This window comes from Euleptes europaea, chromosome 16, assembly GCF_029931775.1.
Source record: "Euleptes europaea isolate rEulEur1 chromosome 16, rEulEur1.hap1, whole genome shotgun sequence".
NCBI classification, from domain to species: domain Eukaryota; kingdom Metazoa; phylum Chordata; class Lepidosauria; order Squamata; family Sphaerodactylidae; genus Euleptes; species Euleptes europaea.
In genome coordinates this window covers 9,119,003-9,146,495 of record NC_079327.1, presented here as the reverse complement: position 1 = coordinate 9,146,495, position 27,493 = coordinate 9,119,003, and the positions used below count along the sequence as shown (strand labels likewise).

At 40.8% G+C, this 27,493-nt stretch overlaps 1 protein-coding gene across 3 annotated transcripts in view; it reads left to right on the top strand.

Moving 5' to 3' along the window:
• Positions 1–27,493, top strand: part of DACH1 (dachshund family transcription factor 1) — a 399,681-nt gene that overhangs the window by 353,992 nt on the left and 18,196 nt on the right. For all 3 annotated transcript variants that reach the window (XM_056861977.1, XM_056861976.1, XM_056861975.1), the window contains 5 exons: positions 1,719–1,870; positions 11,270–11,417; positions 15,291–15,434; positions 15,925–15,993; positions 21,912–22,017. In XM_056861977.1, the coding sequence (XP_056717955.1) occupies positions 1,719–1,870; positions 11,270–11,417; positions 15,291–15,434; positions 15,925–15,993; positions 21,912–22,012 (614 nt within the window). In that variant the 3' untranslated portion in view covers positions 22,013–22,017. The remainder of the gene's footprint in view (positions 1–1,718; positions 1,871–11,269; positions 11,418–15,290; positions 15,435–15,924; positions 15,994–21,911; positions 22,018–27,493) is intronic.

The following is a 27,493-nucleotide window of genomic DNA, read 5'->3' as shown; positions in this document are numbered from 1 at the left end:
TAATAGATATCACTTTGTATTTACAATTGGCACAAATGTCAGTGCCAGGGTGGTGTAGTGGTTAGAGGGACAGACTGGAATCTGGTTGACCCATGTTTGAATATTCAGTCTACCACTGAGGTTCACCAGGGGACCTTGGGGCAGTCACATACTTGCAGCCTAAATCTACCTCGCCCGGTTGTTGTGAGAAGAAGAAGAAGAGTTGGTTTTTATATGCCGACTTTCTCTACCACATAAGGCAGAATCAAACCAGCTTACAATCACCTTCCCTCCCCCTCCCCACAACAGACACCCTGCGAGGCTGAGAGAGCTGTGACTTGCCCAAGGTCACCCTGCTGGCTTTGTGTGTAGGAGTGGGGAAAGGTTAAATGGAGGAGGGGAGAATGATATAAGGTTCTTTGGGTCCCCACTTGGAGAAAAAAGCAGGAAATAAATGAAGTAAATAAAATAAAAAGAAGGAGAGTTGGTTTTTATTCCCCTCTTTTCTCTACCTTTAAGGAGTCTCAAAGCAGTTTACAATTTCCTTCCCTTCCCCTCCCCACGACAGACAGCTTGTGAGGTAGGTGGGGCTGAGAGAGTTCTGAGAGAACTGTGACTAGACCAACCTGGTTCAACAGATTAGAGTCTGCCACTCATGTGGAGGAGTGGGGAATTAAACCCGGTTCTCCAGATTACAGTCCACTGCTCTTAACCACTACACCACACTGACTCTCTTGCATTGCTCCCCAGCAAAAACTCATTGTATGCCAGTATAATATTCCAAAACCAGACTCCAATTTTAAGCAGTAAAAGATGGGGAAATATCAGATAACAATTCTGGAATTACAATTTATAAATGTAACTATTCTTCAAATCAAATTGGGTTGGAAGAATCATGAGTTTGGAGGAAAAAAAGGTTCACATCATTCTTTCTCTTTGTCATTTCATGTTACCCTGAGAGTCTTAGGTTGTCATACCTTGGAAACTCCAATGGTGAGGCCCTCTTTCAGTAGACGGAAGGCTGTCACCGTATGGAAAGGATAAGCTATTTCTACTTCCAACCTGGGCATTTGCACTCATACTAACTGATAATGTGGTTTTGGTTTGTGCAATTCCAGAGGGAAGGTCCTACATCCAGGAACACCATGTGTAAATTCCCCGGTTCTGGATCCAGGACTCCCCACCCCCTCCCGCTGCCACCTATATTCACCCACCTAACCCATAAGTACAATCTGCATATGCAGATCTGTTTTTGCATACTGTTCCTAGATCAAGAAGATGGTTGATTATGGGTTAACTAAATGAGAATTATCCACACATAAAACACACCCGTGCAATGTCAAAATATGTATCGTATTAGGAAATATCCGTCTATTGTCAATCTAAACAAGCTAACGGACTAAAATGAGATAATTGGGAGGATACCCATAAAGTCAGCCTAAATATATTATCACAAGTATATGTGAGATAATATTTGTTTTAAAAAGATTCTATGGCACTGTAAACTCAGTCTCATTAGAGACTGCATTTAAAAGGCTTATAAAGTTACTCATTAATGTTATCTTGTTGTATCTCCACAGCTTTTTCATTAAAGAAAATTCAGCAGAAAGCATTTTCTCCTGATAGCAGGAACCAATTTGCAATAAATGTTCTGGAAACCACTAGGGAAGCCATTACTGAGGTCTAATAAAAACAGACAAGCGTAACTTGTTCTATATTTTTGTTTCAATCACATACAGATGAGACCCCGCTCTCCACACCAACCGCAAGAGACAGCCTTGACAAACTTTCGCTAACTGGCCACGGGCAGCCACTACCTCCGGGTTTTCCATCTCCTTTTCTATTTCCCGATGGATTGTCGTCCATAGAAACCCTTCTGACGAACATTCAGGTAGGCCCTGCCTTGCAAGATCAGTGAAAAAACCAACCCAGATCAGCCAGTGAATTGTTGACAAGAACACAATCAATTGAGCTTTAACTAATTTCTAAGGCTGAGGGAAATTCTTTCTGTAATTTAAACCATTAAAGGCACCGCAGTGGTCAAATGACTTTATAAAAACCATCTAAACAAAGTACATAAAATATAGCTTATAATACTCGAGCGTACAGAGGTGGAAGTGGTACCAGAGTTTGGTTGAAATTGCACAGTCTATTACAGAATAACGATTCGTAGTGAATTGCTTAACGTACCTGATAGTATCAAAGAGAGGAAACCTGCCGTAATAAATAGTTATTTTAAGCTGCCTTAATGCCCAGGTAGAAATGACATGTTAATCTATGGAAAATATGTCTTAATATAAAAGGAAAAAAATACTTTAAAAATCAATTCTGTTACACATAAGCTTACTCTAGTGCTATCTTCAAAGAATAGACTTCAAAGAGCATTACCAAATTTTCTGCAGATTTCCCACGCAACCGTCTATTGTATATATCCTGCACTCTGACTCAAACGTCATTCAGGGTTTTGACTAGCATATTATAGGGCATGCTGGCACAGTTAAGATTGGGGGGGAAGAGAAGAGGGGGGAGGTTGCCCGCGTATATAGTGATCATGTGTACGGCAGATGGAATTTTTTCCCACCGCATGGTTCAGTGCCGCGTGCACCAACAGCCCTGCTGAAAAAAAATAGAGCCATCTCCCCAGCTGCGCCTTTGCATGCTCATCTTCTCGAAAGCCTCCCCCGTACAAATACCAGAAAGAAAATTAACACTGGTTAGATCAACAAAGGCTATGCAGGGGGGAAAAAGCGGTATCAGTTTCTTTTCTTTCTTTTTTTAAATCTTATTGGAGTAGCTTCGATACATTTCCTGGAGAGTTTCCAAGCTTGGTACAATCTGCTGAAGTGTTGGAAATCTATCACGTTGACATCCGGCCCTTCTTCCGAGGAACACGGGGTGGGTAGTGAACATGGTTCTCCATTCAGCACATCAGAATCTCATTTGCGCAAGTAGACCTTGAGAAAATTAGCATGATCATAAACAATTGAAAAAAAGGAGCAAGGTATTCTCTTTGCGAAAAGAAGGGTTGTTCGGATGATACGTTCACGTTCAAACTAGAGGTGCGTACAACCTGAACATCGTTTTTTCAGATGGGGGTCAGAAACCAACAAAAGGCACTCGGACATTTCTCGTTTCCTTAACGATTGTTCATTTTCATATAAGCACAATTAACTACCTCGAAGGGATTGGTGAGGATAAAAAAAAAATGGGGAGGAGTCCTTGTTTGCCTCAGCTCTTTGGAGGAAGGATGGAGAAAGCATCTAATAATCTTGTGTTTGAATGGCTTTGTTTTTAACAAGTGTGTTTGAAAGGTTTTGCATTGCCTTAGCTGTAAACAGCCTTAACCCGGTCTCTGGGGAGGCGGTGTATAAATGTTCTAAATAAATAAATAATAGATAAAGAATAAAATAGAGAGAGCATCTAGATAGAAAGGCCGTTTAAGCTTGGTAATTAGCAGCGCGTTCCAGGCTGAAGTGCCCCGCGTATTTTTTTTAATGTCTTCATGCTGAACCGTCATTCCAGCCGTCACTGCAAAGCCAGTGCATACCTGCTTTGCATTACTTAAGAGCCCCTTTAACACAACCTTTTGTATTTGCTCCCCCCCCCCGCATCAAAGCATTTACTGAAGGAACCATAAAAAATCACAGCCATGGCATAGCTATGCAAACGACCATTGCTAATGGCTATGCAAACGAAGGAACGAAGGAGCAAGCGAGTGGGGGAAGTGGAATTTGTTTTACTTTCTCCTCTTGGATCGGGACCTTGAACAATCATTTTAAAAGGTGGATTTAAAAAAGCAGCTTTGAGCAAGCATCAAAATCGACCCTGCATAAATGGCCAAAGACAACCAAGCCTAGGTAATTAAAGTGCAAATGGAACTCTTGTGACTGTTCTTTGAGGCCTGCCCCCATCTGTCTCTTTTTAGGGCTCCTAGAGTTAAACCCTCGCACCAGGCAGTTTGGGAAACTGACTCCAGTTCTGGTACTGCAGCGTCAATTGAGATCAAGCTCATAATCCCCAGATCTCGTTTTAGTACAATGCAAAGACGCAGGCAGAATTCTGTTGGCTCCTCTGAGAGTCTTTCAGGAATTTATATGGACTCGGCACTGTCCCCACATGCCATTTAATTCAGAGCAAGGACTAGTTAAAAGAAGTTAAAGGGCAACTAATCGGCGTTAATTGATTTTCAGCGTGGGTGCCTATGAACTGCAGTTGACGATGTGGTCTTTGTCTGCATATGGCTTTCCCTTTCCCTGAAATAACACCGGAGAAGTTGTACGATATCTTTTTTTTAAAAGTAAGGCTAGAAGATCTAATTGATTTAATTGTAGGTTAACCGCTTAAAGTTTCACTACGTTATCAGTGCGAGCCAATTTTAATTGGTTTGGGCAAATTTAAATTGATGGAGCTGTGCATGTTGGTTCCTTTGGAGGATGCTTGATGTTTAGTTCTAATGGAGGTGGGAAATCTTGTCTTTATCGCTTCATACCTCATGTAAGGGCCGATTAAATGGCATTCAAAAAAATAATTCCGTCTGCAATGAAAGCTAACTGTGCAATCCTGTGCATGTTTATTGAGAAGTAGTATGTATGGGTGTGAAAGCTGGACATTGAAGAAAGCTGATAGGAAGAAAGTAGATTCCTTTGAAATGTGGGGTTGGAGAAGAGTGTTGCAGATACCGTGGACTGCCAAAAAAACCCAAATTAGTGGGTTATAGATCAAATCAAGCCTGAACTGACCCTAGAAGCTAAAGTGACTAAACTGAAGCTATCATATTTTGGTCACATTATGAGAAGACAAGAGTCACTAGAAAAAGACAAGAGCCACTAGAAAAGTCAGTCATGCTAGGAAAAGTTGAGGGCAGCAGGAAAAGAGGAAGACCCAACAAGAGATGGATTGACTCAATAAAGGAAGCCACAGCCCTCAATCTGCAAGATCTGAGCAAGGCTTTCAAAACAGGACATTTTGGAGGACACTGATTGATAGGGTCGCCATGAGTCAGAAGCGACTTGACGGCACTTAACACACACACACACAAGTCCCATTGTAATCAATGAGACTTATTCCCAGTTAAGTGTGCATACGTTTGTACATGTCAAAGAGAAGATTAGGTGCAGGCCCTTCTCCCTTAAATGCTCATTTCTTTCTGCAAAGTATTGTGGGGGGGAAGGTTATGGAAAAGGGTTCTCTCTAGGGTTTCAGCCTCCAGGTAGAGCCTGGAGATCTCCAGGAATTGCAGCTGATCTACAGAAGACAGAGATCAGTTCCCATGGAGATAATGGCTGTGTTGGAGGGTGGAGTCTATGAAGTCATACCCTGATAAGGCCGTTCCCTTCCCCAAACCCTGCCCTCCCCAGGCTACACCTCCCCCCAATCTCCAGGAATTTCTCAACCTTGAGTTGGCAACCCTGCTTCTAACCAACAAGATTTTCAGTGTAAACTTTTGAGAGTCAAAACTCCCTTCATCACTCTGTTTATGAACTCAGTAAACTCTGCAGTTTAGAAGAAGCCAGCAAAATGAAGCCACCTATGAAAAACAAAGATTGTATTTGCACTTGGGAGTTTTCTGTACTCCAACAAGATATGAATATTGCAAAATAATTTGCAAGCATTAGATCAAACAAACGCTGTAATTTAGTACCGACAGAATTCACCACCTTTTTTCCCCCAATCTGCCTTCTGCAAACATTTATGTGAATTAAATTATCTTCACCAGAATGCTAATGAGAGGGGAAAGTTACAAGTTGTTGTCTAGATCTGCCTGTGTATTTATTACGGGAGGTATACAAAATAGCCATTTTTGTGATGGGGGGGGGATGAAACAGTCAACATATGAAGTGATTTTGAATTATTGACTATTTAAAGAATTAGCGAACAGTGTCGGTTCAAAATGCTCTGTAAACAAGCAGTGTACAAGTAGCTATACATTCTGTAAAGTACTTTCTAGATAAATCGTCAATAAAATAATTGACATGCATGTCCTTTCCTCCTCTGAAATTATGGGGTTTGGAATACAGGACTGAAGATGACATAATGATTAATCGGGGTTCAAAATCTAACCCCTCCTCACTACAGAAAGAGAAATCTGTCACTGCAGAAGGCCAAAGGCCTGAAGGCCCAATGTAATATAATAAAATCATGAGAGGGGAGCAGAATCTCAATAAATCTGAGTCAAGGATCCCGGAGAGTTTTTGTTGCCATCTTCTGGGCATGGAGTAGGGGTTACTGGGTGTGTGTGTGTGGGGGGGGGGTAGTTGTGAATTTCCTGCATTGTGCAGGGGATTGGACTGGATAACCCTTGCTGTCTCTTCCAACTCTGATTTTATGATTCTATAAGCTCTGCCAGCATTGTCAATACTGCAAAAGAGAGCACATCTGGTTAAGTGTAGTAGGGTACATAGTAGGGTTGCAGCCATTGACTGGCACTCAGTGGGAGAGGGAGGGGGCAAATACCCGGAAGCGATGTAATGTCACTCTAGGATTCAGACTGATGTTCTAGTACCTGATGTGATGCTCTAGGAAAACTTTATGGTTTTTGCCATAGAGGTTTACCCTAGAGTTTTGTCCAAATCTTAGAGCATCATACCAATGTCAAGCTTCTGGGAGAAAAATTGTCTCCCCAAAGTGACACTCTAAGACCATAGAGGCTAGAGGGGGCAGCCTTAAGCATCACTCAGAAGTTATCACATCTTCCTCATGCTCTGGTCACCCCACACACTGGCTCTCTAATCTCCTGCTATTTGCCAAGGCAGTTTTGGGAACCCTACATCCATCCATCCATCTATCTATCTTTCTATCAATCTATCTATCCTTCACAAATTCCTACAGCATATTTTTCAATTTGGTGCCATAGGACTGCACCCCCTATAAAAATGCTAACCTTCTTAAGGATTTAAAAATTGAATTTGAGAAATCGCTAGCAAAATATGAAATAGTTCCTAAGAAATCGTACTGTATTTTATAGACTGAAGAATGTATAGTTGGATGATAATTGCAGAGCTCTCAAAACTCCCTGGTTGTGCTTAAACTCTAGAGGACCTACTACAGAGAAAGTTAGTCATAGTTAAGTCTTGTTGAAGTCAATATAATTAACATTCAATACTGGGATCAGGAAATGTATTCATTTTGGCCTAAAGAAGGATGGTTGTATGGAAGGTTATTATGACAGAGCTTCATTAGCTTAAAATGCTTCCATCTTTGTTTAACTCATATGCAGATTTCCATTATAAAACAAAAGCTGTTGTGCGGATGTTTAAGTTCTTTAGAATGCTTTGTCAGGTTAGATGTTAACAAAGAAAAGGGAGAGGCCCTGAATGTCTCTTCTCTGTATCCTGTGTAGAAGTCTGAGCAGATTTCAATAGACAAAGGACTGCTGGTTGGACCTGAAACCTTTTAACTGTCTGGGAAGCGGATGAAAAAAATGGCAGCCACTTCAATTGAAGTGGATGATATGTCTGTGTAGCGCCAAATGGAATACATCAGGTCATTATAAAATGTGTAATCATTATATGACCAAAATTTATTAATTAATTTAGTTTTTTAATTAATTAATTAATAAAAAATTAAAAAAATTAATTTAGAATTTAGACAATTCACTAGGTGTTGGGAAGGAAGGTGGCATGGTACAGCCCAATCTTGTGAGATCTTGGAAGCTAAGCTCGGTCAGTACTTGGTCTCCCTTCCAGAGGAAGGCAATGGCAGACCACCTCTGCGTCTCACCTTGAAAGCTAGGTTTGCCAACCTCCAGGTACTAGCTGGAGATCTGCTATTACAACTGATCTCCAGCCAATAGAGTTCAGTTCACTTGGAGAAAATGGCCGCTTTGGCAATTGGATTCTATGGCATTGAAGTCCTTCCCCTCCCCAAACCGCACCCTTCTCATGCTATGCCCCAAAAACCTCCCGCTGGTGTTGAAGAGGGACCTGGCAACCCTATTGAAAGCCCCTTGCTGGGGTTGCCATAAGTCGGCTGCAACTTGACAGCACTTTACACACACACACACAAACACACTAGGTATTGTGTCAGTGGAAGCCAAACTGGGTAATACTACCAAGTGGAATGGGGACAAGATAAGCACAACCTCTCCCCAGTTCATTTTCTTCCCATTGAAGAATTCCATTGTAAATGATTCTCCCAACAGAGAAATATTTTACTAATTTGGGCTGCAATCCTGCACACAAATGCACTGCTTAAGTACCACTGAAGTCTGTGAGGTTAAGCCGTTGTAAGCCCTATTTGCACTGCATTGTGAATTATTTGGCAATCTATTGATTTAATATCACAATGGAAGATTAGCCATAGCAATGGCAAGCTTTATATATTAGTGTTTTGTGAAATCTTTTATGAGGGATTCTAGGCAGAATTCACCCAAACCTGCACAAGCCAAGCCATCGATATTATTGTTGTTAGCTCAAAGGCGGACAGGGGCCTTAGCTGTTGCATTATTTGCCCTTCTGCAAATAGCGTTACACTGATTGTGGGCTAATACCTCATTTCTTTTCCAAATACATCACATTAGGCTTTTCGTTGGCAGCAGAAACAGTTTTTCATCAGCATCCATTTGGCTCTGAGCGGAAAATTTTTGTCTGTGTTGGCCGCCCCGCCGATGCGCCTGATATAACTTCTGAAAATGAAAGTTCATTTTCCATAGGTTGTAAGTAGTCCCCAATGGGTTTCGGAGCCAAAAATGCTAATATTTTTTGCAGACATAATGAGCAGCCATAGACAATGGCATTACCATTAGCGACATTAGAAGGAAGTGTTTCAAAAATATGTTCGGGGAATAGGGTGGAAGAGAAGATACGGTGCCGAAAACCCGGTTCAAATGTAACATGCTCTTAGTGGCTTCACACTCATTGAAGGTGCTTAACATAAAATTGCACACATCAGTGTTGCAGTTCATCGTTTACTCTCCATGTTTATCCATGATTGTTTCATATTTAAAGAACAGCAAAATATTGTGTTTTGTCAGCCAAGGACAATAATAGTTTAATAGTAATTTATTTTCCATTGCTACTGATAATACAACCAATCAACACGTTAAGTGGTGCCAACATTGGCATCTTGCTAAATAAATCTCCGAGCCCTGCACCGCGAGTATATCTTTCAAAGATAAGTCAACAAGAGCAATCAGAGCAGAAAATTAGAATTTGGTATGTTAGAATTAAAATACAGCTAAACTAAAGTTTTAATTGGGGTGATCTAAAAGGGCACTTGATGTAATGATCTCTTTCATTTGTTACTAATTGTTTGTTCCTGATGAAGAAGAAACATGTACATGAATGTTGCTGATTGAGTAAAGATGGCAGTTGCCATAGCAGCTCGTTTTTATTGTTCAACAAGAAGGGATCGTCAAAAATATAAAGGAGCTTTTGCTTTGAGTTCCTACTTTTCCTCTGATACTTCGCCACAAGGGACAGTTTTTTTATTTTATTATAACAGCACATTGTTTGAAATGGTGATCTTAATGGCTCATACACCGCATTCAATCTTTGTGGCATTTAACCTGGGGTAATTTCCATTTATACACTGGAAGTAGATAGCAGTAGAATCTTGCTTACTCCTGGTGTGCTAAAGGTAGGCTTGATGCAAATTGCACCATGATCTGTTAGTATAGAAAAACAAAGGTTGTGCAAACCGAATTTTTTTAAAAAAGACAAAATATTCAGATAAAATATTCTAGATCTTGAACATGTGCGTATACAATATTTTAATCACTAGCTCCATTTCATTTCCAATTAAATATAATGTAAAATTTATTCTATACATGCATTTTGTTTAAAAGGTTTAGGGAACATTTCTATAAAGGTACTACTTTTATGATGAGAATAATTCTTACTATAATTTTTATTATATTATTTATTTATATTTATTATTATTATTTATATTTATATTTGCTTGGCTTAGCTGTAGTTCTGGGGGCCTCTTATACACACCTAGGGTAGCCAACCTCCAGATTGGGCCTGAAGATCTTCTTGAATTACCACTCATCTGTAGACTACAGAGACCAGTTCCTGGAGAAAATGACTGCTTAGGAGGGTGGACTTATCTATCGGCTGGAGATCAGTTGTAATAGCAGGAGATCTCCAGCTAGCACCTGGAGGCTGGCAATCCTACTGGACTTTATGGCACTATACCCACAAAGTGCCTCCCCAAACACCACCTTCCCCAGTCTCTACCTCCAAATCTCCAGGGATTTTCCAAGGTGGAGTTGGCATCCCTGTAACACATCCTGGTTTTGTCTGAAAATAAAACTGTTTCTGGATCAGGTATCGTCATTTTTTTTTCTGGTCTGGCAAAGTGAGTTTTCTACTTTGCACCAGTTTGCTTACCTACCCAAATACTGTGTTTCTCATGTCCTGTAAGCTCCTTAATAGCCCTAATTCTTAATTTCTGGGAATTTAAAACCCAAAGGAACTTGCAAAATTGAACAGTTGACTGTTCTGACTTTATTGTTACCTACTTAGCATCTTGAATAGTTGGGCTCAACGCTGTATAAATACCAAATGAGGGAAGACTGTTTGGCAAAAACTGACTTTGGGATGCACCAGGGGAAAAATACTGAGGGGACTAATAAATTAGTAACTGTATTCGTGGAAGAAGCAGAGGACAATTGGCAGATCTGGACAATGAATATTCCACAGAGTAAAATAATTTAGCTGGGCTTGTGTTGAGGGCTTTATCTGAAATAGGTATCTAACATATCAATAACCAGCCTGCTAGATGTATGGTAACGTTTGCTTCTATTGTAGCTAATGACTGGTTGGTACATATTTGGTGAGGTATGCCTCTCTATGCCAGAGGTAATCCATAATCTATTATCCCTTTGCATAACCGTACACTGCAAAGACCAAAATACGCAATGGGTCTCATATGCACATGCAACCCAATCCCATGAGTCCATCTATGCACTGGAGCTCCAAACTGTGCTCAGGTTGTGGCTCAGTGGTAGAGCATCTGCTTGGCATGCAGAAGGTCCCAGGTTCAATCCCTGGCATCTCCAGCTAAAGGGACTATGCAGGTAAGTGATGTAAAAGACCCCTGCCTGAGACCCTGGAGAGCCACTGCTGGTCTGAGTAGACAATACTGACTTTGATGAACCAAGGGTCTGGGTTTCCCAGATCCTTGTCCAACACCTTAACCACTACACCACACTGGCTCTCTAGTAGTAATATGGATACAGGATTGTAATTTGTTTCACAGGTTACTATGAGAATTTTACACAGTGGACGTAAATCGGATTATTTCCATATTCCAAACAATGTCTTTGCTGATCTTTGTCTCTGTACAGGGTCTGCTAAAGGTTGCCATAGACAATGCCCGAGCTCAAGAGAAACAGGTCCAGCTGGAAAAGACGGAGCTCAAGATGGAGCTGTTCAGGGAACGGGAACTGAGGGAAACACTTGAAAAACAGTTGGCGGTGGAACAGAAGAACAGAGGTAATCATAACAATCTGATAAACGTTTACAAGTTTGGATCCAATGACTTTGTTCCACTTCGTGACAAGACTTCATCCAAAAGGACAAAGCTTCTTCTGTCAGACGAAGTGTCTTCTCACCTGGCGGAAGGGAGTCACGGGGCCCAACCCATTGCGTCATTGAATGTTCGGGAGTGCTTTGCATGCAACTTTTGCAATTTTGCAAAGTTATTTTGCATGCATTAAGATACGGTGTTGCCTTAGATACTTTTCCCGAGAACACTTAGCTCTAATTCACTATGGCTGCAATCCTTGGAAAACTCTCCTGGGTGTAAGCCCCACTGAATGAAATGAGACACACTTCTGAGTAGTCCTGCTCAGAATTGTGCTCTAAAAATTTGGTGTGAGGACTCTATTTTAAGGACTTTTACTTCAAAAATATATACAGGTCTGTTTCAATATAGATTTTGAACCTCTTGCTCTCACCACTAACTTGCCATAACTCAAGAATTCACAACATTTAAAGGCATGCATATTGATATTCAAAATAATTCATAACATTCAGGGGGACATTTATTTAAATTTCATATTTAATATTTATATTATTTGTTCTGTGATCTAATTTTGACAGGCCCTGGTCATTGCTAACAGTACACTTTGAATTAGTTCTTAGGTTGATTATTATACTTTGATTATTATCCCTTTGGTGATAGTAACTTAAGGAACACTTAGTTGGCATCATGGCACCAGAACTGGAGTTTTCTAATTACATAAGGTTAATGAACCCCCATCTTTAGTAAAATTTGTAATTAATCTGGGAAATTGAATTAATTGCCTGCATATTCAGTGGATGTCCAAAAATTAGTCAGTTTTTTTCTTAGGTTAATTATAATTCAGCTAAGCACTTTCATATACCTGATATGATGAGAGGTGCTCTCCTTCACTCCCCATTGGCGTGAGTTACTGGGGTGGGGGTGGGGGGGAGACAGAGGAAGTGACCTGATTTGGCTTGGAAGTGGGATGTTCAGTTATGGAGTCTATGTGACCTGGATCCATGGTTGGTATAGTAAAAGGGGCAGTGATCTTAAAGGTAAAGGTAGTCCACTGTGCAAGCACCGGGTCATTACTGACCTATGGGGTGATGTCACATCCTGATGTTTACTAGGCAGACTGTGTCTACGGGGTGGTTTGCCAGTGCCTTCTTCAGTCATCTACACTTTACCCCCAGCAAGCTGGGTGCTCATTTTACCAACTTCGGAAGGATGGAAGGCGGAGTTAACCTTGAGCCAGCTACCTGAAACTGACTTCCGTTGGGATTGAACTCAGGTCGTGAGCAGAGCTTTCGACTGCAGTACTGCAGCTTACCACTCTTGCCGATCTTAGCCGATCTTAAAGTTGACCTGATTGTGATTGGATTTTGTCCAGCGCAGCTTCTTGTTGGCCGTAACTCTCAATCTGTACAGGAGTTCAGTGACCATAACCTATATTCTATAGGCTTTCTGTCATTGAATCAATATGAATGCTACCACACAAAATGTTATGGGTATTGCAATGATGAGGCAAAGAACAGGAACACCCACTTTTTTTAAAAGGCATTTAAAGTCTTGTGACACCCTAGCTCCAGAAGATGGATGAAAAGTACTTCTCTGTAAAATGTGGTTAGGATTGATGTGCTAGGATTATAAGCGAAGAAGTGAGCTAATGAACAAGAAGTAAAACTTAGTATGCTTTGAATAGCATGGGACCCTTATATGGGAGACATATATACACTACGCTGCTTACGAGTTATGCTACGTGACATGTTTACTTGTCTCGTTTCCCTTGATTTCCATTTCTATCCTCTAATTAGTGACTGCTTTTGACTGTGGAGGCTGCTATGATCGCAGTAAAACTAACACCGTATTTCTTAAGAGGGCAGGTGCATAGCGAGACATTACTTACCCTGTCCTCTGCAATCCACAGCCCTATCTGCAAAGGATTAAGCTACAACACGCACATAATTCAGAAAGGCAGCCTGTCCTTCCTCTGTAGTCATTAAGGTTATTTGCAGCGTGGTTATAATAAAACACAAAACTATAAACCCGCACAAGTCGCTTCTTCCTCGTATCTGAGAAATGTAACAAGGAATGGGTCCTCAGATGCCATCGCAGAATTGTTTCCTACATGTATACCTTTTTTCCACTAGGAGACATTTGAATCAGTAGATCAGGGAGAGAGGGCCCCTGGTTTTATCCGTTCCATCTCCGTTCTTGCACAATCGTACATCTGTCTGATGTTTGACTTGAAAAGGAGTCTTGTCCTGCTGCGGGTGTCAGGATGATGTACACTCTTCTTCTACCTGCTGGAAGGAGGGCGGCAAAGGGCAGGAGAGGCAATGAATGAGAGCGCGCCCAAAGAGAAGGAGCATGAAGGTTGAAAGTAGGGAAAGTTAATGGGACCGGGTGCCTTGGAAAGAATAGAAAGGTTGTCGCCATGCAGGAAGGGGCTTTGAAAGATGACGTGAGTTTGTTAGTCCCAGAGATTTTCTCTAATACGAGAGGGAAAATCGTTATGAATTGTAATGTTTTCGGGTGAAGCTGTCCCTCATCTGAGCATAAGCATAAGATGGAGTAGCTTCACATGTAGTGGGAGAGAAAAGAATAAGGAAAGCAGGAAGAAGAAGAGTTGGTTTTTATATGCCAACTTTCTCTACCACTCAAGGCAGAATCAAACCGGCTTACAGTCACCTTCCCTTCCCCTCCCCAAAACAGACACCCTGTGAGGTAGTTGGGGCTGAGAGAGTTCTAAGAGAACTGTGACTAGCCCAAGCTCACCCAGCTGGCTTCATGTGCAGGAGTGGGGAAGCCAACCCGGCTCACCAGGTTAGTGTCCTCCACTCATGTGGAGGAGTGGGAAATCAAACGCGGTTCTCCAGATCAGAGTCCACCGCTCCGAACCACCACTCTTAACCACTACACCATGCTGGCTGGAAAGATAATTGCTGATTTCTCTGAGGAAGTAGTATAAATGGGGAACAAAATCGCAGGTGCATAAAGGCAATTTTGTTTTGCAAGCAAGATGCTCCTATGAAGCGACTGTGCAAAAATTTGAAATCGATTTGCTCATGTGCATAGTTCACATGAGGGTTTTGTTTTGTTTAATTTCTCAGCTGTTTACTAAGTAGTGCTTTTCAGGCCAGGCACACCCCTTCTAAAAAGTTGGCTTGGTAGAGCAACACAACTACAAGCCTAGTAGAATGTCATGGTTTGTGATAAAACAGCAAGATTTGAGTCCAGTGGAACTTTAAACACCACCTACAATTCCAGGGTATACGCTTTCAAAAAGTCAAACCTCACTTTGACTCCTGGAAGGCTTATACCCTGGAAATCTAGTTGGTCTGTAAGGTTCTGCTGTACTCAAATCTTGGGGATGGGCTGTGGCTCAGTGGTAGAGCATCTGCTTGGCATGCGGAAGGTCCCAGGTTCAATCCCCGGCATCTCCAGTTAAAGGGACTAGGCAAGTAGGTGATGTGAAAGACCTCTGCCTGAGACCCTGGAGAACTGCTGCCGGTCTGCGTAGACAATACTGACTTTGATGGACCAAGGGTCTGATTCAGTATAAGGCAGCTTCATGTGTTCATGTGCTGTTCTACTGCCAACCAACATGGCTACACACCTGAAACTATGATCTGCCATATTATCTATTACAGGAATGCTTTACCATAACCATTATTTGCAGATAAGGAACACCCTAAGATAGGCCCATGGAAGTTATAGTTAACTGTAAACAAATTGTTAAGTGCGTTTATCTGGCCTACATTAATTATCACGGTAACAGTATTTCTGTGAAGGAATCTAAAATAACATACCAAACACTTCGGGCTGAACTTGAAAAGACTTCCTTTTTTCCACGACAGCAATAATTCAGAAAAGGTTAAAGAAGGAAAAGAAAGCCAAGAGGAAATTGCAGGAAGCACTTGAATTTGAGACAAAGCGGCGAGAACAGGCAGAGCAGACATTGAAACAGGCGGCTTCCACAGATAATCTCAGGGTCCTAAATGGTGAGAAATCTGCTTTTTTTGCATCCATGTGCTTAATGCCCAGTTCATGTGAAGTGAGCGAAAAGAGGGGTCATCTCAGAAACATGGTTAATTGTCTATCCGTTTAACTGCAGTGGAGAAAATTTAACATTGCTTATCTCCAAGAAGGTGATTCTCCCCCCACACACACACACACTTCACATGTTTGCGAGTTTGATTTCTGTATTTTACAGGAAAGAAACAAATGCCTCGAAACAAAGCAATTTTATTAAATTATTAAAATGAGACGGCAACTTTCTGCTTTTTGACTCCCCTTAAGCATCTATTTCTCATAGATCGTGCTGGTTTAAAATTATCGTCCTGGCGTCCAGTCATTGTTCAACATTAAAAACAGGGCAAAGGTTGATTGTATTGTAATTCAGGACTGAAGTAACAGGTTGTAAAAAAAGAAAGGGGGGTGCTTTAAGACTCAAATGAAATATGTGTCAGCCTTACTTTTCTCTGCTTTTAGACTCTCTGACCCCAGAGATAGAAGCTGACCGCAGTGGGGGCAGAACAGATGCTGAAAGGACGATACAAGGTAGGAATTTGCAAACGGCTATAAATCTAGATCTTACTATATTAGTTTTTCCTCTGCTCTAGCCCTGCTATTCAAGCATGCAGCCTACCATCTGGGCCACTTCAAAACAAGTTCATACAAGGTCAAGTTCATCTAGCTTTTTCATAAGAGAGAATTCATTTTGCGCTGATAGATTTCCTTTAAATTAGCAGGTCATTTCTGTTTATATAATGCAGTTAAAGGGGAATAATTAATTTGCGACAATTCAAGATTGCGTTCGGCGAATACAAGACTAATGTACTTTTGTACCTCTCTGCAGTCATATCTGCAGAAAGCGATGCTTTTTGCAAATGGACTTGCTACACAGGTAAAAGAAAGCAAACTTGCAAGATAAAGATGTTACGTCAGAACAATGGGTAAATCCCTTGCAATTACATTAAAGGATTCGGCTTTCAAGGAACCGATCCTATCGAATGAAGCCGTGGATCCCGATCTTAGAGGCTAAACTGTGATCCTGCACTAGCTGCTCATCTCTTGTTTAATTAATTGGCCTTTTCACATCTGATGGTAGAATTGCATCCACAATTTGCAAATATATTCCGCAGCTTATTGTTTATATTTTGATTGATAGATAGCAACTCCACACACACATACACACACACACAAATTAATAAAGAGCAAATTGCGAAGGTTGTATTCATTTTATAAGCTCTGCAGTAGCAGGCATGCTAAATATGCTGACATGAATACTGAAAAGCAAAAATAGCTTTTATTTTCAATTTTAAATGAAGGTACATTCTTCAAAGAGAAGCCTAAAATGATTAGCTGAAGTAATCTCCCAGAGATGCCTTTTGCTTGCATTTTAAAGTCAATCACTCTAAAAGTATCATTTGCTGTCTTTTTGTGTATTATTGAATCTCATCTTCTAGCCTCCTCTAAGGCGTAGTGACTGCCATGATACTAAAATAAGGCTGTAGGGGGAGAAATTAAGATAATAAGCATCACATTTATTACGCATATGTCAAAAATACAAGAGGGACAGGAAGTTTATTTTCCACACATCGGGAAACTGTACACCAGAGATGCTATGAACTGTTGTGTGAGGCATGAACAAGATAAACCAAAAGCAAGGCGGTTCTTAGGTGAAGAGGGGTTGCTGACTGGATTGTATGGACTTTGGAAAAATTGGGGGACCTTAAGTTAACTTTAGCAGTGGTTATGTGGTACATGCCATCCATCCTTATCTTTACAGCCCAAGCTTAAACTTGCTTACTCGAAAATAAATCCCATTTACTTCAATAGGACTTGCTTCTGAATAAATGTAATTACTATTGTGTCTCTATACCAGTTCACAATTTCTTGCTTAAATCAGGTTCAGGTCAAGCGCGACAACTTTATTGGTAATTGACTCTATGTTTGTACTTTTTGGGAACATTTACCATACATTTATTTCCTGTGGAAATATTGAGCGCATTTCAGAGAAGATTAGCTGTAGTTTGGTCCCACTGAAACGGATAAAAATTAAGTTAGATTTGACTAAGTTCCACTCCGTTGCTGACAGTTACGGGTGAACAGATTTCCCCACCTCGCATCCTTTTGCTTTGTTTTTGCTCCAACTCTCTTCTGTCTAATTTTTTTAAACATAAAAAGTCACTTAGCTGCAACAACTGCAACAAAGAGAAAGGGAACGAAAACATACCAAGTCAGTACACTGTAATTTTTTTTACCAATTACATACCAAGCCGGCATGTGAGTGCCGCAGTGCCGCCGCAGTCCACAGGAGCCAGCGTAAGTGCCCCTATGTAGGTGTCCGTGCCAATGTAAACGGCACAAGTGGCACAGATGCCGGCATAGGAGTCACACTGCCTCCTAAGCCCATTCGGCCCCCAAGTTCAGGAATGGGCTGTTAGTAACAGGTCTAATTTCATGGAACTTCAACAAGCAGAACATAAGGTGTAAAGATGGAATGCTCCTCCCTGTGTTTTCCTCTCCTAGTGTCCTTGGCATCTGCAAAAATTGGGGATATTTTTGAAAAAGTATCATGGGTGTGCCCTTCCACAACTCCGAGAATCAGGGATCCCAGAAGACATTCCATTGAGTGGAAATATATATTTTAAAAGTTACATAAAATATAGAAACTCTTTCAGTGGTAGTCTTTTGTGTACTATTTTTTAAAAATTATTTTCACTGATGTCTGTGGCAAGAATAGACACAAGTAGAGAAAAAAATGTTTAAAAACAAAGCACCCAAATTGTTTTTTTGCAGAATGGACCTCCTGTAGATTGAATTTTGATCTGGGGAGTCGTAGAAGACCAGGACCACAATTCGGGGATTTTGCGACCATCCCTACTTTCAGTGGGCTTAATTTCAACTAACTTTAGTTTGATTGTGCCCCATGTTTCTTCGGCGCATATTAACTGAGCTCATGGGGGCTCTTACCAATATTTTGGTCAGGAAGACTTACCTTCTGTCCCTAATCTTACTATGATTTGGTGTACATTTCACTCCACTTGCTAGATTTCATGCTAATGAGTTTGCAACGGCTGTTAGATAGCTTGGTTGGGAGTTTGGAGATCCTTCTGCGATACTGACCTGAGGGCCATTCCAGATTATTTATACTACATTATTTGGGGATCATCTTCATTGAGCTTGGAGATAGATGCATGACCAAACCATTGAACTGCTCCTGCTTTAACACCTCTGGAATCCAAGATACCATGATGCTTTTGGGAGAATGCAGCCCAAATCAGAATGAGCTCATGTGACCTTAAAATGATTAGGATGCTACGGAGAAAACCATCTTTGTCATAAACACATTTACTGTGGAAATAATGGCCCGTGCTTGTGATTCCCTTCAGCTATACATAAGTGCTTGATGGGACAGCTGCCTCACTACTAAGAGTCATTAATTTTTCGATTCTGATTTTGGGGAGGGTCTGTGGCTCAGTGGTAGAGCATCTGCTTGGCATGCAGAAGGTCCCAGGTTTAGTCCCCGGCATCTCCAGTTAAAGGGGCTAGACAAGTAGGTGATATGAAACCCCAGAAACAGCCAGCTCTCCTGAGCTGCCAGCCTGCAGACTTGGTGAGACATCCTGATCTTCACTCCTTTTGCTGTCTTCTGTCTGCTGGGGCTGCTCCTCTGTTCTCATCCTGCCGTCGCCCTCTAGTTCTTTTCTTCATCTGAGAAAGTGTCGACAGGCTGACCTATGACTAGGGTTGTGCAAAAAAAGAAAAAAAATGGTAAATTTTGGGTTTGGGTTTATTGGGCCCTATTTTTTTCTGGTAAACCCAGAATAAGCTAAATACCCCATACCGGTAAAGGGGTATTTTGGCTTTATTTCTGAGTTTACTGAAAAAATTCAGGCCCATTATAGTTTATGCAGAATTTTTTAAGCTCCTGTGGGGGCATTTTTTGAGATAGGGTCCCCAAATTTTCAGGATAGCTTCAAGGGCCTCTCCTTGCATGAACCCCAAAGTTTGGTGAAGATTGGGTCAGGGGATCTGATTTTATGGGGTCCCAAAGGGGTCGACCCCCTCCTCCATAGAGAAGCATTGTAAACTGCTCTCTTAAGCATATCGGCCCTGAGTGGTTAAAGGCTGTAAAGGTTGAAACCAGACTTCACTAGGAGCCGTCGTTAGCAGTCAGAAGAATTGCTCAAATAAATCCTCAGCCACTTGACTGAAAGCATAAACTGAATTGTTTTCTAAACGGATTTGCAGTCCTTTTAATCTATTATTAAACAAGTCTAATGAATGTAATAGTCTGAGTAAATGAGCATTTGTTTGCATGCAATTCTTCTACAACACTCTTGCTGTATATTTGAAAACTTATCTTTGCGAGGAAATTTTTTTTTACAGGAAGCTTGCTTTCGTTTTGAGTTCTGATGCCTGATAAGATTTTGAAAAGAGAAAATGTTACACGGGAAATATGCTAAAATGCTGTCAGATTTGTTTATCTGTTTGATATAAGACCAAAGCATTCTTGTGATGGGGTTGCTTGTTGCACTTTTGATGATCTTATTGCACCTCTTCGTCATGGTAAATTCACAGGGCTTGCACATCTGCATAGCAGCAGACATTCTGTGCAATAGCGAACCTCAGCCTCTCATTCAAAACATCGAGAATTGTAGCCATTTTTTAATATTTAATGAAGGGTCGATTAAGTAACTTCTGGAACCTATGTTCCTGCGTTCTGTTACCAGAATCCAGCAGATCAGGCTTAAGGGAACCAGTTGTTCTGTAGTGGCACAATTTTGGGTCTTCTCTAGAGTCAAGAAGGCCCATTCCCGGCTATATGTAGCAGCATCAATTAGCACGAACGTGTTGCCATTTGTGTGGCTGGTCTTTTTCTCTTGACACGTTAAAGTGGTCATCTTTGGCCCTAGCCAGAAAATGTACTGATTGGTTGCTGGGATCCAGTAGCCCAGCCCTTGGGAAATGTAATTAGCTGAGTGGCAGCATGGAAATATGGTCCTAAGACTTGCCACCATAGATAGTTCTGGTATAAAATTGAACCGTTTTTCATTTTGTTTTCCAATGCAGTGGATTTCACCATAGAGAGAGGCAGGGGGTCATTTTGCATCCACACACTGGTGAGCGTACAGCCCCATGAACGCATCAAGCTGCCTTATACTGAATCAGATCATTGGTCCTTCAAAGTCAGTACTGCCTACTCGGACTGGCAGGAGCTCTCCGTGGTCCCAAATAAAGGTGTTTCTCGTCACCTGCTGTCTGATTCTTTTAAGTGGAGAAGCTGGGCATTGAACCTGGGACCTTACGCATGCCAAGTAGATGCTCTACCACTGAGCCACAGCCCCATGGTTTTCTGTTGAATGCTGGAAATTCAGATTTGGGTTGACACTGACCTTTTTCTATGTTGGTGAGCAGCTCTGAAAGTTTGTCCAGGCCCCACTCAATGCCTCTAGATAGAAAGTATTAATCAATAAAGAAGTTTGATGCTTCTGCACACATTCCCTTTCAGTCAAGGGGTAAGAATGCCCTCTCTCAAGTGTTAGAGCCCAGATAGCCCTTTTGTCTAGAGAGGGGCTGCGGGCAGTGAAAAAGACAAGAGACACGGCTAGAGCGACAGTGGGGAAGAAGAAGAAAAGTTGGTTTTTATATGCTGATTTTCTCTACCACTTAAGGGAGAGTCAAACCGGCTTACAATCACCTTCCCTCCCCCTCCCCACAACAGACACCCTATGAGGTTGGTGGGGCTGAAAGAGCTCTAAGAGCTGTGACTAGCCCAAGGTCCCCCAGCTGGCTTCATGTGTAGGAGTGGGGAAACAAATCTAGTTCACCAGATTAGTGTCCGCCGCTCATGTGGAAGAGTGGGGCATACCCATTTCTCCAGATCAGAGTCCACTTCTCCAAACCACCACTCTTAATCACTACACCATGCTGGCTCTCCCAGGATGAATTCAGTAAGACCCAGGTGAAAACTCATCGTAAATTGTACTCCATGGCAGTGACTGCAGAAAAGAAATATACGCTACCTTTCTTTCTCCCTTAATTGATTAAAAGGTGAAGTTGAACTAAAAGAAGCCCTCCCCCCCCCCCCCCAAGAACTTTTAGGTTGAATAAAAAAAATTCAGAATCATGATATAATTTTTTAATTTTAAAATAATTCAACTATGCATTATTCTAGCATTATTCTAGCACCAGGTCTTTTCAGAGGATTGTTGGAGTCTAATAGTTAAATAAAGTGGAATATGGTCCGCATACATAAAACTACCTATCCTTTATCGTTCATTCTTTTTGCTAAGGTTTTTGAAATCAAGAATAAATCAGTCTTACGTATGAACTGTGGACATGAAAGAAATATGTAAAATCTTTCTCGAGTGGGTGATGTAATCTCCATATGTCTGTTAATTGAAAGTAAGTCAAGGATTCAAGTAACTGATGACACAGCATTTTCCCCTTTTTCATTCTGTTACTAGTTCTGTCCAGATCGTTATCCATAACTGCATTAAAGTGTTCCCACCCCCGGGATCTGGTCACCTTCTGTGAAGGCAACTTAACTGCTGATGAAGCTTTCTAAAGAAGGTACTTTGATAATGATTAGGAACATACATGTTTCCTAGAGTTATTTTCATATAATTAAAGAAGACTTTTAACAATATATTGTCATCCTTTATCTTTAAATATATCTTTTATTTTTATCCAAAAATGTTTAACATATATGGCTAAACCTCTTGTTTTGGAACTAAAGGGTGCAAAGGGTTGCCAACCTCCAGGAAGGGCTTGGAGATCTCCCAGAATTACAGCTGATCTCCAGACAGAGATCTGTTCCCCTGGAAAAAATGGCTTCTTTGGACAAGGGCCTCTATGGCATTATACCCTGCTAAGGTTCTTCCCCGCCCCAAACCCCACCCTCCTCAGGGCTCCACCCACAATTCTTCTGGATTTTCCCAGCTCAGAACTGGCAACCCTAAGTGTGCATAATGTAATTTAGCTAATACTAGATATTCTATAAGGGCATGATGCCGTTGAATGTGTAATTCTTGTAAAAAATGTATATCTGGCTTTTTTTTTTTTTACTAATATATGAAAGAACATTCTAGTTACTTGTCTGTTTTTTGTTAAAGGATGCAAGTCTCAGGTGACTGGGAGATTTTGGGTTAGAATTTAACTCCAGTTCAAGTGGGGAGGACATTTATGGAACAGGTTTTTTTATTTGGATTCAGATTTGGTGCACCTGCATTTTCCAACGAGTAGGTTTTTCTCCAAGTACTCTCAGCTTCCTGTTTGTTAAACTTGGCAAACATCTGTTCTCTTTTTACGAAAATCACAACCCACATTAGCATTATCTCCTCCTGTCTTTGTTCTTGTTCTTTAAAAGTGCCTATTAATGAAGAATGTGTTGACTCTTCTGTGGTTGTTATCCAGGGGTGACTCCCATGATGCATTCTCAAGGTGGATACAGGATGTAAGAATACCACAGTAGGGGATATTGCATTTGTCAGTGGCTCTCAAACTTTGAATTTAAAATTTTCACAGACCCACCCCTAAACCCTCCTTTCCTCTCAACAGTATCAGCAATGCACAACACACTCATCTTTCTAAGTACACAGAAAGCCATACATCCTCTTCCCTCCTCAATACAGTGAGACCCTCAGCAGCTACACTTTAAAAAAAAATGTTGGTATAGTCTGTATATGGCTCAGAAAGTCCGATCTCAGAGGCTCGCTTATTCTATAGGACCACAGCTCAAAAAAACCTGACTCAAATTTATTTCATTATTTATTTTACAAAATGTATACCCTGTCTTTCTGCCCTCACAAAGGCCACCATGGCATCTAACAAATTTAAAACATACATCCTAAAATATTTTAAAAACCATTAAATTGCTCAAAAAAAAACCCCATTAAAACCAATCAAAAACACATCGTTAAAATAATTGAAAACACAGCTAAAGTACACACGCAAAACATAAAAACAACAATTAAAACATTGGGCAGGAAGGATCACTGAAGGAATGCTCAACAAAACAAAAAAGTCTGATCAAGCTGGTTTCTTACCTGGTGGAGCCATTGCTACAAATATTAAAAACATTATCAACCCAATAGTTAATAAGGAAAGATCTAAATCAGCTTGTCCATGTTTAGACACTGAAAAAGCATTTGATAGAGTGGAACATAAATGTTAACATTTACATGCTATTGTCATTGGATGTCTAATTCACTTTTCTCTGCTTAAGTATACAGTAGATGGACTCACATTCTAGCTGTATCTGAGGAAGTGAGCTGTGACTCAAGAAAACTCATACCCTGCCAGAAATTTTGTTAATTTTTAAGGTGCTTTTGGGCTCTTGCTTTTTTGTACTGCTATAGACAGATGAACATGGCTTCCCGTCATGATCTATCCGCTAGAATCTATTAACGGTTCCAGGTTTGGAGCTAATTTTGTAAGAAAGGTAAATCTGATACACTCACACTTCTTCGGTAAAGTAAACATAAATGGGTATGCACCATAAATTGATATTATGAGAGGATTTTGTCAAAGCTGTCCCCTCTCGGTTCTTTCCTTCGTGATTTCTTTGGCACCATTGGCAATCATGATGAAGGACAAGATGGACATAAAAGGAATTAATACAGGTTCATCTCAATATAAAATTAATTTATGTGCCGACATTGTTATCTTTATCAGATAATGGAAAATCTAGTAAAAATTAGAAACCCTTATTATGCAATATAGTAAAGTCTCAGGTATAAATTTAAACTGAGGCCCTTTGTTTAAATACAGATCTAAGTGAATGTCAAAAAAAGACAATTGGGTTTTTAGTATGAAAAAGGAGAATCAGATTAAGTATTTGGGTAACCAGTTAACCAGGAACAACAAAGGTCTCCGTAACATTAATTAAGTTCTATTAAGAGCTTAAAGAAAGGCAAAAATGATCTTAGGAACCTTACATTTATATTTTCTTGGGCAGGTAACCACAATAAAAAGGATGGTTCTCCGCAAGATAATTTTTCTCCTTTGTAACTAACAGCTAATTCCTGAGAGCTGCAGCAGCCAGGGATGACATAGCCGTGGTGGTGCCACAGCGCCTCCAAAGAGGTTTGGCTACTACAGCAGGTGGGGGGAAGGGTGTTTTAAGACAGAAAAATAAGAAAAGGGGGGAATCCCCATTGAAAACAGTGATGCTGTGACAACAAAAAGCTGTTGCAGTACTGCTGTTGCGAAAGGGGGTGTTCCCGGGCTGAAAGGGGTTAGGAAGCTGCCTACCAGCAGCTATGCCCCCCCCCCCAGAATGCCTTGGGAATGCCTCCCGGGACATCAGCACGAGGACTTGCACGGCGGGAGGCCATACCAACATCCGAGGGCCTCTCTGCCACGGCAGTCCTCTCTGCCGCAGCAGTCCAGGGGGGGCCAGTGTAAGTGGCACTACACCAGCACCCATGCCAGTTTGCATAGCACAAGTGGCACGGGATCATGGCGCCTCCTAAGCCTATTTGGCCCCCAAGCTCAGGAATGGGCTGTAACCAGTGGAGATTTCTAATAAAATGTTCAATGTCAACAACAGTTAAAACCTGGTAAACACGCTCAAGCTATTCACAAATGACCTGCGCTGACCACAGAATGATGAGCCTAATTATCACCACATACGTTCATAACATGAGCCAAATCAGGGATTACTCAGGCGCTCTAACCGCGGATGTGACACACAAAGAAACTGGCCCTGGCACCAAGATGCACAAAATGGAAGCTTTAGAAAATTACTTTAGAAAATTACTAAAATGCTTTTCAAGAGACATTAAAAGCAGCATACAGATTTTATAATTTTTATTCTGTGGTCAAGTCACAGCTGACTTGTGGCGACCCTGCAGGGTTTTCAAAGCAAGAGATGTTCAAAGGTGGTTTGCCATTGCCTGCCTCTGTTTCGCAACCCTGGTCTCCCATCCAAGTCCTAACCAGGGCTGAACTTGCTTAGCCTCTGAGATCTAATGAGACCAGGCTAGCCTGGACTATCCAGGCCAGGGCAATTATAAAATAGTATACAATAATTTAATGTATTTGATACAAAGTATGAAACCAGAACAATTCAGAAAGCAGCAATATAGGTAATTTTTTTTTTAAATGAGTAACCAGGAAAAACTAGAGGCTAACAGTTAATAGTTCTTTTTACAGAACACTGCAGAGAAGGACCCAATTAAATAGCCAATTGCTTGACATTCTAGATCTGGGGCAGCAATATTAAGTGAATTTGTTCCTCTAAGTTTCCCTGCCCTTCTGTGAATTTTGGTTTTGAGCAGTCTTTAGAAGCTAATTTGAGTTTTCATGTCTCTTGGTCTTAATATTTCACTCCGGCATTTATTACTTGACACTATGTAAGAGTTAGAGACTTGTTGAAATGAAAGCTGCCAAGAGATCCCAACAACTAGAAGCACTTGAATTTTGATGTCTGAAATTTTCATGTTCAACATTTCGGTTTGGTTTTCATGTTTAAAAATTTCGCATGCAAAATTTCGGTTTGATTCTTGCTCAGAATTTATTTTGTCCTTAATGTCAATACACACACATCTATAATTTAATACCCATTATCTACATTTCAAGCCTGTCCTTTTCAAGTGTTAGAAAGTCTTTGGAAGCGAGGACACAAATATCTAGCTTATCACTTAAAAACTTTGCTCGTAAGAAGCACCAGAGGGGGTGGGAAGAAATGAGAGCGATGAATTTGACATTCTAATAGCTGTCTTATCAGCTTATTTGTTCTTCTTCATCTGATTTTTAGGCTGTAATGAACAGCTTGGCTTAGCTTAACCTTTTAAAGGGTTTAAAAAGAAGACAAATATTAAAAGTATAGACTCTGGCCTTGAAATGTTTCTAAAGTTTGGCTTGTGTGTCTTCACAATTGATATCCAGAGTGTCAATGGGAAAACATCCAGCAATTACATACAACAGAATAAACAGTAGAATTGTACTGCAGCATACACAAACTAAACAATAATAAATTTGTTTCCTGTCTCCGGGCACAGCACTTGGGTATTCTGGCAGCTTTTCAACGCAAGCTAATCAATTAAAGACAACGTTGATTAAGTTAAACAAAAAGTGGTATTGATCTCCGGCAGTAACCTATAAATAGGCTATTGTTTCATAGTGTTCATAGGTCATTGTTAGCTACACCTTTAAACTAGACAGTCATTCTATTTATCACCTAGGAAAGCAAAGCCGGGGGCACAGTTAATACACGCTAACTTAGGCATTTTATTTTACTTGAAAGAAGTCCCTTTCCGAGTTGCGGGCATAAACAGTGCACCGTTAACCAGTTTGCAGCTTCCAGTTTGCAACTTGTTTTTATAACCATGCTCTTCCAAAGATGCATGAAACAGATATCTTTGCTGCCCTTCTCAGAAGATAAATGATTCATCAATTGAAACCTCTTCTCAAACATGGTATTCTAAGACAATTTCAAAATGTCTGATGAGCAAAAGGAATGGAAAAGCACAGACAAAGTCAAGTGAGGTGTTGACGAGCATTACAAATATTGAACAAATCATGCGTTCCACCAGAGGAAGCATCTTAGAGTCTATTTGGGTTTTGAATTATTTGCATCGCTCTTTGGGTTTCATGCATTCATTTCCAAAGGAAGTTTGCAGGTTTTTCTGGCCTGTATATTAGGAACGTTCATCATCAGTATCTCTAACCGTGTGGGATGGTCTGTTCTGTTCCCTGAAACACTTTCATACCACCACTTGGGGAACTCTTCAGCATTCGGACAACAGGACATTACAATCCATTAAACTGGGTACACTTTCATTATGTATGCATTCATTTTGCAGTACTAAACAAAATACAATTTATTCCTTCTCAAAGAGGCAGACATTGCAGAGTCCAAAATGAAAACATTTGCATTTTTTCCCTTTCCCCCCCAGATAAAATTGTAGGGAAAGACCTTGGGGGAAAAAAATCCTTCAATTAATAATCAGCCTCAGCTTTATGCCATATAGGGTTGCCAACCTCCAGGTACTAACTGGAGATCTCCTAATATCACAACTTATCTCCAGCCGATAGAGATCGG